The sequence below is a fragment of the Pseudophryne corroboree genome, chromosome 1 (genome assembly GCF_028390025.1).
Source record: "Pseudophryne corroboree isolate aPseCor3 chromosome 1, aPseCor3.hap2, whole genome shotgun sequence".
NCBI classification, from domain to species: Eukaryota; Metazoa; Chordata; class Amphibia; order Anura; family Myobatrachidae; genus Pseudophryne; species Pseudophryne corroboree.
In genome coordinates this window covers 724637245-724649877 of record NC_086444.1, presented here as the reverse complement: position 1 = coordinate 724649877, position 12633 = coordinate 724637245, and the positions used below count along the sequence as shown (strand labels likewise).

The window sequence follows — 12633 nt, the reverse complement described above, 5'->3', positions numbered from 1 at the left end:
TACATGGCTTTTTGATACCGATTGTCTGTTTGTATTCATTATTGAAAAATTCTCAATAGAAATATTTTCAATAAAAAAAAAAAAAAAAAAGGTGGCCCTGCCTGTCCCGGGCTCCTTTACCATAAAGGACCCTGGGGTCAGAAAAATAGAGACTACACTGAAGTCTATCTACACTGCAGCGGGTGTATCACAAAGGCCGTTCATAGAAGGATACTGGATGACCCATGCCATTCATACGTGGGCTACTCAAATTCAGGAGGGCCTCTCTGGGGATATGCCCCTGGTTACTCTGGTGACTCTTCTTAGGCACATTCAGGACACTGCTCGCATCCTGTGTGACTCTCTCAAAGAGATGGGCATTATTAATGCTAGGACCTCTGTCATGGCAGTTTCGGCATGCAGGGTTTTGTGGTTGCGCCAATGGATAGCGGACACGGATTCAAAGCGCAGTGTGGAGTCTCTCCCTTTTAATGAGAAATGGCTCTTCGGGGTTGAGTTTGATACGTGGATTTCTAAAGTTTCTGCGGGGAAATCCACATTTCTCCCCTCTGGAGCCTCTAGGCGGACCTACCCGGGGCAGTTTGTCCAGTCCTTTCGGTCTAACAGATTTTGTTCTAGGGCCAGAGGTGCCTCCAATGCGACTAGAGGCACCAGAGGTAAGACAAGAAAACCAGAAATCGCTGGTTCTTAGGATTAGAGCACTGATTTAGCTTCCACCAAGGCCTCAGCATGACAGTGTCCACCCGCACCGAGGGGATCTCGAGATGGGGGCTCGGTTGTGTCACTTCAGCCGCACCTGGAAAGGGTCCTGCCAGGATGCCTGGGTACGGGACCTCATTTTTCAGGGCTACAAGCTGGAGTTCGATGCTGCTCCTCCCCAACGATTTTTCAAATCAAGCTTACCAGCTTTGGAGGATACACGAGTTACGCTGCAACAGGCTATCCTAAAGTTGGTTCAGTCCCAAGTCATTGTACCAGTGCTGATACAACAACATGGAAAAGGTTATTACTCCAACCTGTTTGTGGTACCGAAACTGGACAATTTGGTAAGGCCCATTTTGAATCTAAAATCCTTGAAACCTTAGCTAAAGGTTTTCAAGTTTAAGATGGAATCCCTGCGAGCAGTGATTGCGGGCCTGGAAGAACAGGAATTCATGGACTCCCTGGATATCAAGGACGCCTATCTCCATATTCCAATTTGGCCACCTCATCAGGCTTACCTGAGGTTTGCCCTACTGGACGATCACTACCAGTTCCAGACGCTACCCCTCAGCCTGTCAAGAGCTCCAAGGGTATTCACGAAAATAATGGCGGGGATGATGTTCCTGCTCTGGGTCTAGGGGGTCAATGTTATTCCTTACCTGGACGATATCCTGATAAAAGCAAGATCCAGGGAGCTTTTATTGCTCCATATCGACTGCACTATCCAACTTTTATCACACCATGGGTGGATTCTCAATTTACAGAAGTCCCACCTGGAGCAGACTCAGCGACTCCTGTTCCTGGGGATGTTGCTGAATACTGTGGCCCAGAAAGTGTTCCTCCCAGAGCACAAAGCGAGAACATTTCAGGAGATAGTCCGCATGGTTCTCCGACCAGCTCAAATATCCATCTTTGCATAAGATTGTTAGGGAAGATGGTAGCCTCATACGAGTCAATCCAATATGGAATGTTCCATGCCAGAACATTTCAATTGGATCTCCTGAGCAAGTGGTCCATATCACATCTCCAGATGCACCGGATAATACGGATTTCACATCAGGCCAGGATTTCCCTCCTGTGGTGGCTGCAGTCTTCAAATCTACTAGAAGTCCGAAGTTTCGGGATTCATGATTGGATCCTCCTCACGACGGATGCGAGTCTCAGAGGGTGGGGAGCTGTCACCCAAGGGGCTCAGTTCCAGGGCAGGTGGTCAGCCCACGAAGCCCTCCTTCTGATCAACAGCCTGGAACTTCGAGCGATTTACAGTGCTCTGGTTCAGGCCTCTCCTTTACTCAGGAATCACACGATCCAGGTACATTCGGACAACGCCACGGCAGTGGCGTACATCAGTTGACAAGGAGGAACAAAGAGCAGGGCCTGCATGCAAGAGGTGTCAAGGAATCTCCTCTGGGCAGAAAGAAATGCAAGAGCAATGTCTGCAATCTTCATTCCGGGAGTAGACAACTTAGAAGCGGACTTCCACCCGGGAGAGTGGGGGCTTCACCATCAGGTGTTTCAGCAGATCATTGACTGGTGGGGCTGTCCACAAATAGACATGATGGCTTCTCGACTCAACAAGAAGCTTCGTTAGTATTGCTCACGAACCTGGGACCCTCAGGCAAGGGCTGTGGATGCATTGACGTCGCCTTGGCCTTACCGGCTGGTCTATCTGTTTCCTCCGATTCCATTGCTCGCAAGGGTGCTCAGGCTAATCAGGAATCAAGGAGTTGAGGCAATTCTGATTGCCCCGGATTGGCCCCTGTGGGTTTGGTATACGGATCTTCTGGGCATGTCCGTCAAAGACCCATGGCCTCTACCACTGAGAAGAGATCTTCTTCAGCAGGGACCATTCGTCTACCCGGACTTACGCTGGCTTCGTTTGATGGCATGGAAGTTGAGCGGAACATCCTAGCTCACAAGGGTCTTTCCAAAAAGGTTATTGCTACCATGGTTCAGGCCAGAAAACCTGTAACGTCAAAACACTATCATCATATCTGGAGGAGATATGTCTCTTGGTGCGAGGACCACACGTATCCGCCTGCAGAGTTCTACTTGGGACATTTCCTCCGTTTCCTGCAGGCTGGTGTGGATAAGTGCTTACGTCTGGGTTCCATTAAGGTCCAGATTTCAGCTCTCTACTTTTTCTTCCAGAAGAAATTGGCAGTGTTGCCAGAAGTGCAGACCTTCTTGCAAGGGGTGCTTCACATTCAGCCTCCTTTTGTGCCGCCCCCTGCACCCTGGGATCTGAATGTTGTGTTGGAATTTGTACAGTCCTCCTGGTTTGAACCTCTGATGACGTGGAAGATGGTGATGTTACTGGCCCTGGCTTCTGCTAGGCATGTATCAGGACTGGGGGCCTTATCGTGTAAAAGTCCCTACTTGGTCTTTTCACGGGGACAGAGCAGAGCTCCAGACTAGGAAGCAGTTCCTGCAGAAGGTTGTCTCTGCATTCCACTTGAATCAACCTATAGTGGTTCCATCTGGTTCTGGCTATTCTGCTCCTCTGGAGGCATTGGATGCTGTGTGAGCCTTGAAGATCTATGTCAAGAGAACGGCTCAAATCAGAAAGACGGATTCCTTGTTTGTGCTATACGTTGCGCAGAAAAAGGGTTGCCCTGCTTCAAAGCAGTCCATTGCTCGTTGGCTTCGACTTACTGTCCAACAGGCTTATGTGTCGGCAGCCTTACCTGTTTCACAGTATCTGAAGGCCCACTCTACAAGATCGGTGGGGTCTTCCTGGGTGGCTGCTCGGCCTTGCAACTATGTCTAGTTGCTACCTGGTCGGGAAAGAACACCTTTGTAAAGTTCTACAGTTTGATACCCTGGCCAAAGAGGATACCCAGTTTAGGCAAGCGGTGCTGCAGAAGTCTGCACACACTCCTGCCCGTTCTGGAAGCTTTGCGACGTCGCCATCGTACTAGATTCGCCCAATATCCCTTATGGATGCTAGAGAATATAGGATTTTAATTACCTACCAGTAAATCCTTTTCTCGTAGTCCATAAGGGATATTGGGCGCCTGCCTCAGTGTGTTGACTATTCTGCAGGTGGTCTCTTATATGGTTGCTGGTTGTTTTATGTTTGTGGTGTGCTGGTGTATAAATCTCACCACTCGTTATGTCCCTTCTCTCAAATATGTCCTTTCTTCTTTGGGTACTGCTTTACCTATAACTGCCTGTGGGAGGGGGAAAAGAGGGAGGAGCCAGCACACCCAGTTGAAGAAATTTAAAGTGCATCGGCTCCTTTGGACCCCGTCTATATCCCATTGTACTAGATTCCCCCAATATCCCTTATGGACTACGAGAAAAGGATTTACCGGTAGGTAATTAAAATCCTATTTTTTCAAACCCAGCCAGTGACATGGAAGTTAGGAGCTGATTGGCTGTTACTTTATCACCATGAAATGTATCACTTTTCAAGGCTTATACATCTCAGTATTAATGTGCCTGCAAACTAGCTGTATGTGCTACAGAGCGGGACATTATTCCTCCTCCAGAGCTATTACAACCCACACTAACCTCTGTGTTGTAATTAGTGATGTGCACCAGAAATTTTTCGGGTTTTCGTTTTGGATTCGGTTCCACGGCTGTGTTTTGGATTCGGACGCGTTTTGGCAAAACCTCCCTTTTTTGTCGGATTCGGATGTGTTTTGGATTCGGGTGTTTGTTTACAAAAACCCCTCAAAAACAGCTTAAATCATAGAATTTGAGGGTCATTTTGATCCCATAGTATTATTAACCTCAATAACCATAATTTCCACTCATTTCCAGTCTATTCTGAACACTTCATACCTCACTATTATTTTTAGTCCTAAAATTTGCACCGAGGTTGCTGGATGGCTAAGCTAAGCGACCCAAGTGGCCGACACAAACACCTGGCCCATCTAGGAGTGGCACTGCAGTTTTCTAGCGAGAGGATGAGTGCTTCCATCCTCATGTGAATCTGAACCACTAGCCATGTACATAGGCTAGGGCCTCAGCCGTTCCTTGCCGCTCCGTGTCGTAAATGGCATATTGGCAAGTTTACGCTTCTCATCAGACGCTTTTAATTTTGATTTTTGGGTCATTTTACTGAACTTTTGTAGTATACTTGACGACACAGAGGTAGAGCAATGGACTACTGTACCGTACTGCTATATATATATATATATATATATATACTGGTGGTCACAGCAACATTCTGCACTGTCCCCTCCTACTATATACTGCGCACAACTAAAATGCAGCACAGGTATGGATGCATAGTATACTTGACGACACAGAGGTAGAGCAGTGGACTACTGTACCGTACTGCTATATATATACTGGTGGTCACAGCAACATTCTGCACTGTCCCCTCTTACTATATACTGCGCACAACTAAAATGCAGCACAGGTATGGATGCATAGTATACTTGACGACATAGAGGTAGAGCAGTAGACTACTGTACCGTACTGCTATATATATACTGGTGGTCACAGCAACATTCTGCACTGTCCCCTCCTACTATATACTGCGCACAACTAAAATGCAGCACAGGTATGGATGCATAGTATACTTGACAACACAGAGGTAAAGCAGTGGACTACTGTACCGTACTGCTATATATATATATATATATATATACTGGTGGTCACAGCAACATTCTGCACTGTCCCCTCCTACTATATACTGTGCGCAACTAAAATGCAGCACAGGTATGGATACATAGAATACTTGACGACACAAAGGTAGAGCAGTGGACTACTGTACCGTACTGCTATATATATACTGGTGGTCACAGCAACATTCTGCACTGTCCCCTCCTACTATATACTGCGCACAACTAAAATGCAGCACAGGTATGGATGCATAGTATACTTGACGACACAGAGGTAGAGCAATGGACTACTGTACTGTACTGCTATATATATACTGGTGGTCACAGCAACATTCTACACTGTCCTCCTACTATATACTACAATGCAGCACAGATATGGAGCGTTTTTCAGGCAGAGAACGTAGATATTTTCAGCACACTGAGCACAGATATTTTCAGCACACTGAGCAGATATTTGCAGCACACTGAACACAGAAACTGAGAGAACGCAGCCACGTCCTCTCGCTATCATCTCCAAAGCACGAGTGAAAATGGCGGCGGCGCGTGGCTCCTTATATAGAATACGAATCTCGCGAGAATCCGACAGCGGGATGATGACGTTCGGGCGCGCTCGGGTTAACCGAGCATGGCGGGAAGATCCGAGGCTGCCTTGGAACCATGTAAAATGGGTGAAGTTCGGGGGGTTCGGATCCCGAGGAACCGAACCCGCTCATCACAAGTTGTAATGGGAGGTTCTGAGGAAGGCAACGTTCTGAAAAGGCACGTTAACGGAAATGTAGCTATGGTTGGACATAAGCATAAAAACTACTGTTTTCAGGCGTATCTTTGCAGGGGTGACTTAAAAGAGAAGGGAATCCATGTGCAGTCTCCATGTGAGCACCGCACTGTAATGCCGGTACAGTTACCGTACTGACTGTGGTATTGTTTCCAGAGTCTACTAAACATTAGCAGTAGAAAACACATTACAGGAATAAACAAATATTGTTCTCAGTTAACATTTATGGACCTCCCAAGAAGTAAGCTAGACCACTGTAAAATTGTGTGGCAATTATAATTTTGAAAATGACTGCAATAATCTGATGAATTTGTCAAAAAGTATATGCGTCTAAACTGTGGTGATCAAATGTACTGAACTAATGCAGTATTTATTAATGGTGCAAGTTTCTAATGGCTTTATTTCTTGATACTCTGGCTTGCTCCATAGTTACTTGGGGCAACTGCAATTGAAGATAAGTTGCAAGATGGTGTTCCAGAAACAATACAGTTATTGAAAAATGCTAATATGAAAGTATGGATGTTGACTGGAGACAAGCAAGGTAAGCTTTTCGTTTTAGTAAATTATATTGCAGCTTTTCAATGTTGCCTTCCAAATAAATAGAAAAGTAAAGACTTACTCTCTTTCCACTCCTTTATATGCTCTACTGTCTGCCGGGTCGATTGGTTGATTGACTTTCTGGATTTGGGGATTTTTTTGTGGATGGGTCGACGGCCCGTGACTTCTAGCAGGCATTACATATATAGATTTTTATTTATTTTTGTTGTGTTTACATCTGGAGAAATTGATGCGATGTATCTATACCGGTGGAGAATCATTACTTTATATATTCTTTTTCTCCTGACGCTTTGACTAGACTCTTCAATATTCCGCCATTGCACATTACACATATGTTCTGTTTGTTGGAATATTTAGATATATTATTTGTGGAAAATTTTGAAAATGTGTTTTGATTTCTCTTTGTTCTAATGCAAGATTAGAATATTTCATATTCTACAATCTTCCGACAGGTTGACCCTATGCCCAGATTGTTATACCATACTGTCTTAATATTCTTTGTCTCAAATTGTTATGTCTTTATCTCTGTAATGTGAGAAATCGTAATAAAAACATTTTGGGGAAAAAAAGAAAAGTAAAGACACTAGCAGTGGTAGCACAACGGAAAAAGACACAGACTTGTAAAAGATGCTCACCTCATACTTAGACATCACCATGTGGAGTGGTGTCTCGCTCGATGACATCACTGAGGCATGGTACCTGATGTCAAGGGAGACACATCCCCATGTGGTGAAGGCTGTAGCTTCTATAAAGTGAGCACTTTTGTATTGTCATTGTTATTGATGATAATGACTACATTGAAATGTCAGCTACTTAGCAGCTTTTTGTAATGCACTCCAGTGTCTGCAGGAATGTACTGGTGTTTGAACTGTTATGCAAAACAAATGGACTCACAGACAAACTGGGGAATATGACATAACGTACACAGAAGGTGATAGGGTAACAAAATACACACACAGTGAACAGAGAAGCCCAGAGGCTAAGGAACTGGGTATCTCCCTTGTATTAGAACTGCTCAGATGTAAAAAGCAAGATGTTGTGTTTTAATACGTAGAGAACCCGAAATGCTGTTGCTAAGGGCAACAGCAAAACCCTAAAGGGTTACCAACGAGTGTGGCAGTAAACTCCTTGGTCAGAGATGGAATGATAGACACAAGGAGAGCCTCCACAATCCTGATTCTCACTTGCAGTGCACAGGTTTAAGCTTACTGCCACTAAACTGACCCCTGACACCTAGCACAGTGAGACAGGATTAGACAGGCAAGTGTTAGAATACAGCCGCAAACTTGCTAAGTTCACAGAGTAATAACAGAACCCCAGCAAGCTAAACGACTGACTCCAGTCTTACTGCTAGGTCTGGATTGGCAGAGTGTAATACCAAATCCCCAGGCCTATTTGCAGTAAGCAACAAACAAATACAAAGCTACACAGTACTGGCTAACTTTCATGAACTGACTAACCAACAGAGATTCAGCAGCATCTGCTTACCCTGAAAAGAGGCCTTATAAAGCAGGTGCTGTCCACGCCCCACTCAGACCTCACAGACTGTGAGCACGAAAACCAGCACCGGATCCCCTGCCGTGCACAGAGCCTATAACCACTGCACAGCAAAAGACCCGAACCGGAGTATCAGCTGCGCTCAGGTTACTCCACTAGCACTTGTCTCCCGGTTGCCATGACGACGTGGCAGCACAGGGCAGGAGACCCTAACAGTACCCCCCCTCTGACGAGGGGTCAAAGAACCCCTACCACCGGGTTTATCGGGGAACTGCGAGAAGAAAGAGCGTATCAGTCTGGGGGCATGAAGATCACAACTGCGCACCCACGACCGCTCCTCCGGGCCATACCCCTTCCAGTGCACCAAAAATGACAGCCGACCCCGAACCACCTTGGAGTCAAGAATCCTTTCAACAACAAACTCCCTCTGGCCACGTATCAGAAGAGGGGAAGGTCTTCCACTGGAAGAAGGATTACTAATCGCCCGTTTTAAAAGGGAACAATGAAATGTTTTATTGATACCCAAAGAACGGGGCAGATCTAACTGAAATGCCACCGGATTGATAACCCTGGTGATCTTATAAGGGCCGATGAACCGGGGCCCTAACTTATGAGATGGCTGTCTCAACTTCAAATTCTTGGTAGACAACCAGACGAAGTCTCCTAATTTGAAGCTGCAGGGTCTTTTCCGCTTATCAAAAACCCTTTTGGTCACTAATGACACAGACACAAGGGCTTTCTTCACTTTCCGCCAAATACCTCTAAGGACCGAAACCACAGAGGAACCACCAGGCGTGGAGTCCAGGGGGTCAAAAGAATTGGCCTTAGGATGATGCCCATACACACAAAGGAAGGGAGAGATCCCTGTAGCAGAGTGAGCCGCGTTGTTATAGGCAAACTCCGCCATGGACAGATGAGCAACCCAGTCAGTCTGACACTTGGAGACATAACACCTGAGGAACTGCTCCAAGGACTGGTTCACCCTTTCAGTCTGCCCATTAGACTGCGGATGGTAGCCTGACGACAAGCTGACAGAAATCTGGAGATCGGAACAAAATGCCCTCCAGAATTTGGCCACAAACTGGGATCCGCGGTCAGAGACCACATCAAGTGGCAACCCGTGGAGACGCACAACATGCAGCATAAATAATTCAGACAGGCGTCTGGCTGATGGCAGCCCAACCAGTGGAACGAAGTGCGCCATCTTCGAAAACCTGTCAACGACAACCCAGATGGCTGTCATCCCCGAGGATTTGGGCAAGTCCACCACAAAATCCATTGAAATGTGGGTCCATGGCTTAGATGGGATAGAGAGTGGATGTAATGGGCCAACAGGAACCCCTCTAGGAGTCTTATTTCGGGCACAGATGTCACATGCCCGAACCCACTGATCCACATCCTTAGCCACCGAGGGCCACCACACCGCCCTAGATAGCAACTCCCGAGTTCTGGCAATACCCGGGTGACCTGCCGACTTCTTGGCATGGAATTCCAGGAACACTCGCTGTCTTAACCTAGGAGGCACAAACAAAAGACCTACCGGAAGGTCTGGAGGAGCCTGCTCCTGTGCTCTAAGGACTAATGATAAGAGGTCCTGGGTAATGCCCACTTTAATACATGATGGGGAAACAATGGGCAACGGCTCCTCGGTGGTCTCCTGGATTGGAGCAAAACTCCGCGAGAGCGCATCAGCCTTGATGTTTTTTGACCCAGGGCGATATGTTATCAAAAAATTAAAGCGAGCAAAAAACAAAGCCCATCGTGCCTGCCTGGCATTGAGACGCTTCGCTGACTCTAAATATGCCAGATTCTTATGGTCAGTGAGAATTGAGACCACAAACTTAGCCCCCTCAAGCCAGTGTCTCCACTCCTCGAGTGCATCCTTAATAGCCAACAATTCCCGGTTACCCACGTCATAATTCATCTCGGCAGGCGAAAATTTACGGGAAAAGTAAGCACAGGGATGAAGGCGATTATCAGACACTCCCATCTGAGAAAGCACTGCCCCAATACCCATCTCAGAGGCATCCACCTCCACCACAAAAGGACGCTCTGGATCTGGGTGTCGCAGCACCTTGGCCGAAACAAATGCCCTTTTGAGACGGGCAAAAGCCGCTTTAGCCTCACAAGACCAGTGAGCAACATCCGCCCCTTTCTTAGTGAGTGCCACCAAGGGCGCCACTATAGACGAAAATCCAGCGATAAATCGTCTATAAAAATTCGCAAAGCCCAGGAAACGCTGAAGCGCCTTCAAACTAGTGGGCTGCACCCAATCCAGGACTGCCTGTACCTTGGAACCCTCCATTTGGAAACCTTCTGGGGAGATAATATATCCTAGAAATGCGATTTGCTGAACTTCAAATTCGCACTTCTCCAGCTTCGCCCCAAGCCGGTGGTCTCTTAGTTTCTGGAGGACTAAGCGTACATGCTTCCGATGTTCCTCCAGGGAATGGGAGAAGATTAGGATGTCATCTAAGTATACAACTAAGAATCTATCCAAATATTCCCTGAGCACATCATTCATGAAATCCTGGAAGACTGCCGGGGCATTACAGAGCCCAAAAGGCATCACCAAATATTCATAATGCCCTGAGTGGGTATTAAAGGCAGTCTTCCATTCATCCCCCTCTCTTATTCGGATTAGATTGTACGCACCACGTAGGTCAATCTTAGAAAAAATGGTGGCAGTACGAAGCTGGTCAAACAAGACCGAAATGAGAGGCAGTGGGTATGAGTTTTTAATCGTGATACGGTTCAATTCCCTGAAGTCGATGCAGGGTCGCAACGAACCGTCCTTTTTACCCACGAAGAAGAACCCCGACCCAACTGGAGACTGTGAAGGTCTGATAAATCCCTTAGCCAAGTTCTCCTGAATGTACTCTGCCATAGCCTGAGTCTCAGGACGTGACAGGGAGTACAACCTGCTCTTGGGAAGCTTAGCATTTGGCAACAAATCAATGGCACAGTCATAGGGGCGATGGGGAGGTAGTACCTCTGCAACTTTTTTGGAGAACACGTCCGCAAAATCTGCATAACACACTGGCAATCCTGGCAAACTTAGCTGCGAGAGCCTGACTGGAAGGCTCAAGCAACTCCTGAAACAATCAGTACCCCAACTAAGAATCTCCCCAGAGACCCAGTCAAATTGAGGATTGTGGGCCCTTAACCAGGGTAACCCCAACACCAATGGGGCAAAAGTACAGACAGTCACATAAAAGGACAATTTTTCAGAGTGTGTGGCTCCAATAAACAAAGAAATCTGGCTAGTGCAAGAGGTAATTTTACCTTGGGATAATGGTTCCCCGTTTAACCCACAAATCTCAATTTCCGATGCCAAGGGTACTAAGGGAACAGAGTGTTTTAGGGCGAATTGGCGGTCCATAAAAACCCCGTCGGCCCCACTGTCCACAAAGGCCTCAGTCTTGACAGTTTGACCGAGGATCTTCAAGGTCACCGGAATGATAAAAGTCTTCTTGGGAAATTCTGACTTCTGGCCTGACAGGATATTTCCCATCACCCTCAGGCCCTGAAGTTTTCCGGCTTTTCTGGGCATGATACTACCACATGACCTTTATTCCCACAGTACAAACACAACCCCTGCTGTCTCCTCCGCGTCTTCTCACGCGAGGAGAGGCGGGTAGCCCCAATCTGCATAGGCTCCTCAGAAAATTCCTCAGAGTCTGAGGTTCCCTTGGGAAGGAAGGAAATCTCAGTCTCCCTTTCAAGCCTACGCTCTCTCAGCCGTCTATCCACCCGGATGGATAACTGCATGAGCTGATCCAAGCTATCAGGCAAGGGATATTGTACCAGTTGGTCCTTTATCTGGTTAGAAAGACCTCTTCGGTACTGGTGTCTCAGGGCTGGGTCATTCCACTGGGTATCATGGGCCAACCTCCGAAACTCCGTACAGTAAACCTCAACTGGCCTTCGCCCTTGCTTAAGGATCGAAATCTGAGCCTCGGCTGAGGCCGTCTTGTCAGGGTCATCATACAACATGCCCAGTACCGTAAAAAAAGCATCAACACTTTTAAGCGACGGACAGTCAGGCTGCAACCCATATGCCCAGACCTGTGGGTCTCCTTGTAGCAAGGAAATCACTATGCCCACCCGCTGAATCTCCGACCCAGAAGACTGAGGCCTAAGCCGGAAGTATAGCTTGCAGCTCTCCTTGAAACAAAAGAACTGCGAGCGATCTCCAGAAAAACGATCCGGGAGATTTACTTTCGGCTCCTTAACCCCTGCAGGTGCTGCTGCTGCGGGAGCTCCGCCAGCAGCCTGGGAGGTGTGCATTTTAATGGACAAATCATTAAATTGTCGAGTCAGGACCTGCACCTGATCGACCACCTGTTGCAACGTATTTTGAGGGGTATGCTCCATATTCCCACAAAATTTCAACAGGAGTATTAGGCTGCTGAATATGTTATGCACTCCAGTGTCTGCAGGAATGTACTGGTGTTTGAACTGTTATGCAAAACAAATGGACTCACAGACAAACTGGGGAATATGACATAACGTACACAGAAG

The 12633-nt window shown here is 46.9% G+C and overlaps 1 protein-coding gene across 3 annotated transcripts in view; it reads left to right on the top strand.

Moving 5' to 3' along the window:
• Positions 1-12633, top strand: part of ATP8B3 (ATPase phospholipid transporting 8B3) — a 937871-nt gene that overhangs the window by 556973 nt on the left and 368265 nt on the right. For all 3 annotated transcript variants that reach the window (XM_063915843.1, XM_063915834.1, XM_063915853.1), the window contains one exon: positions 6484-6595. In XM_063915843.1, the coding sequence (XP_063771913.1) occupies positions 6484-6595 (112 nt within the window). The remainder of the gene's footprint in view (positions 1-6483; positions 6596-12633) is intronic.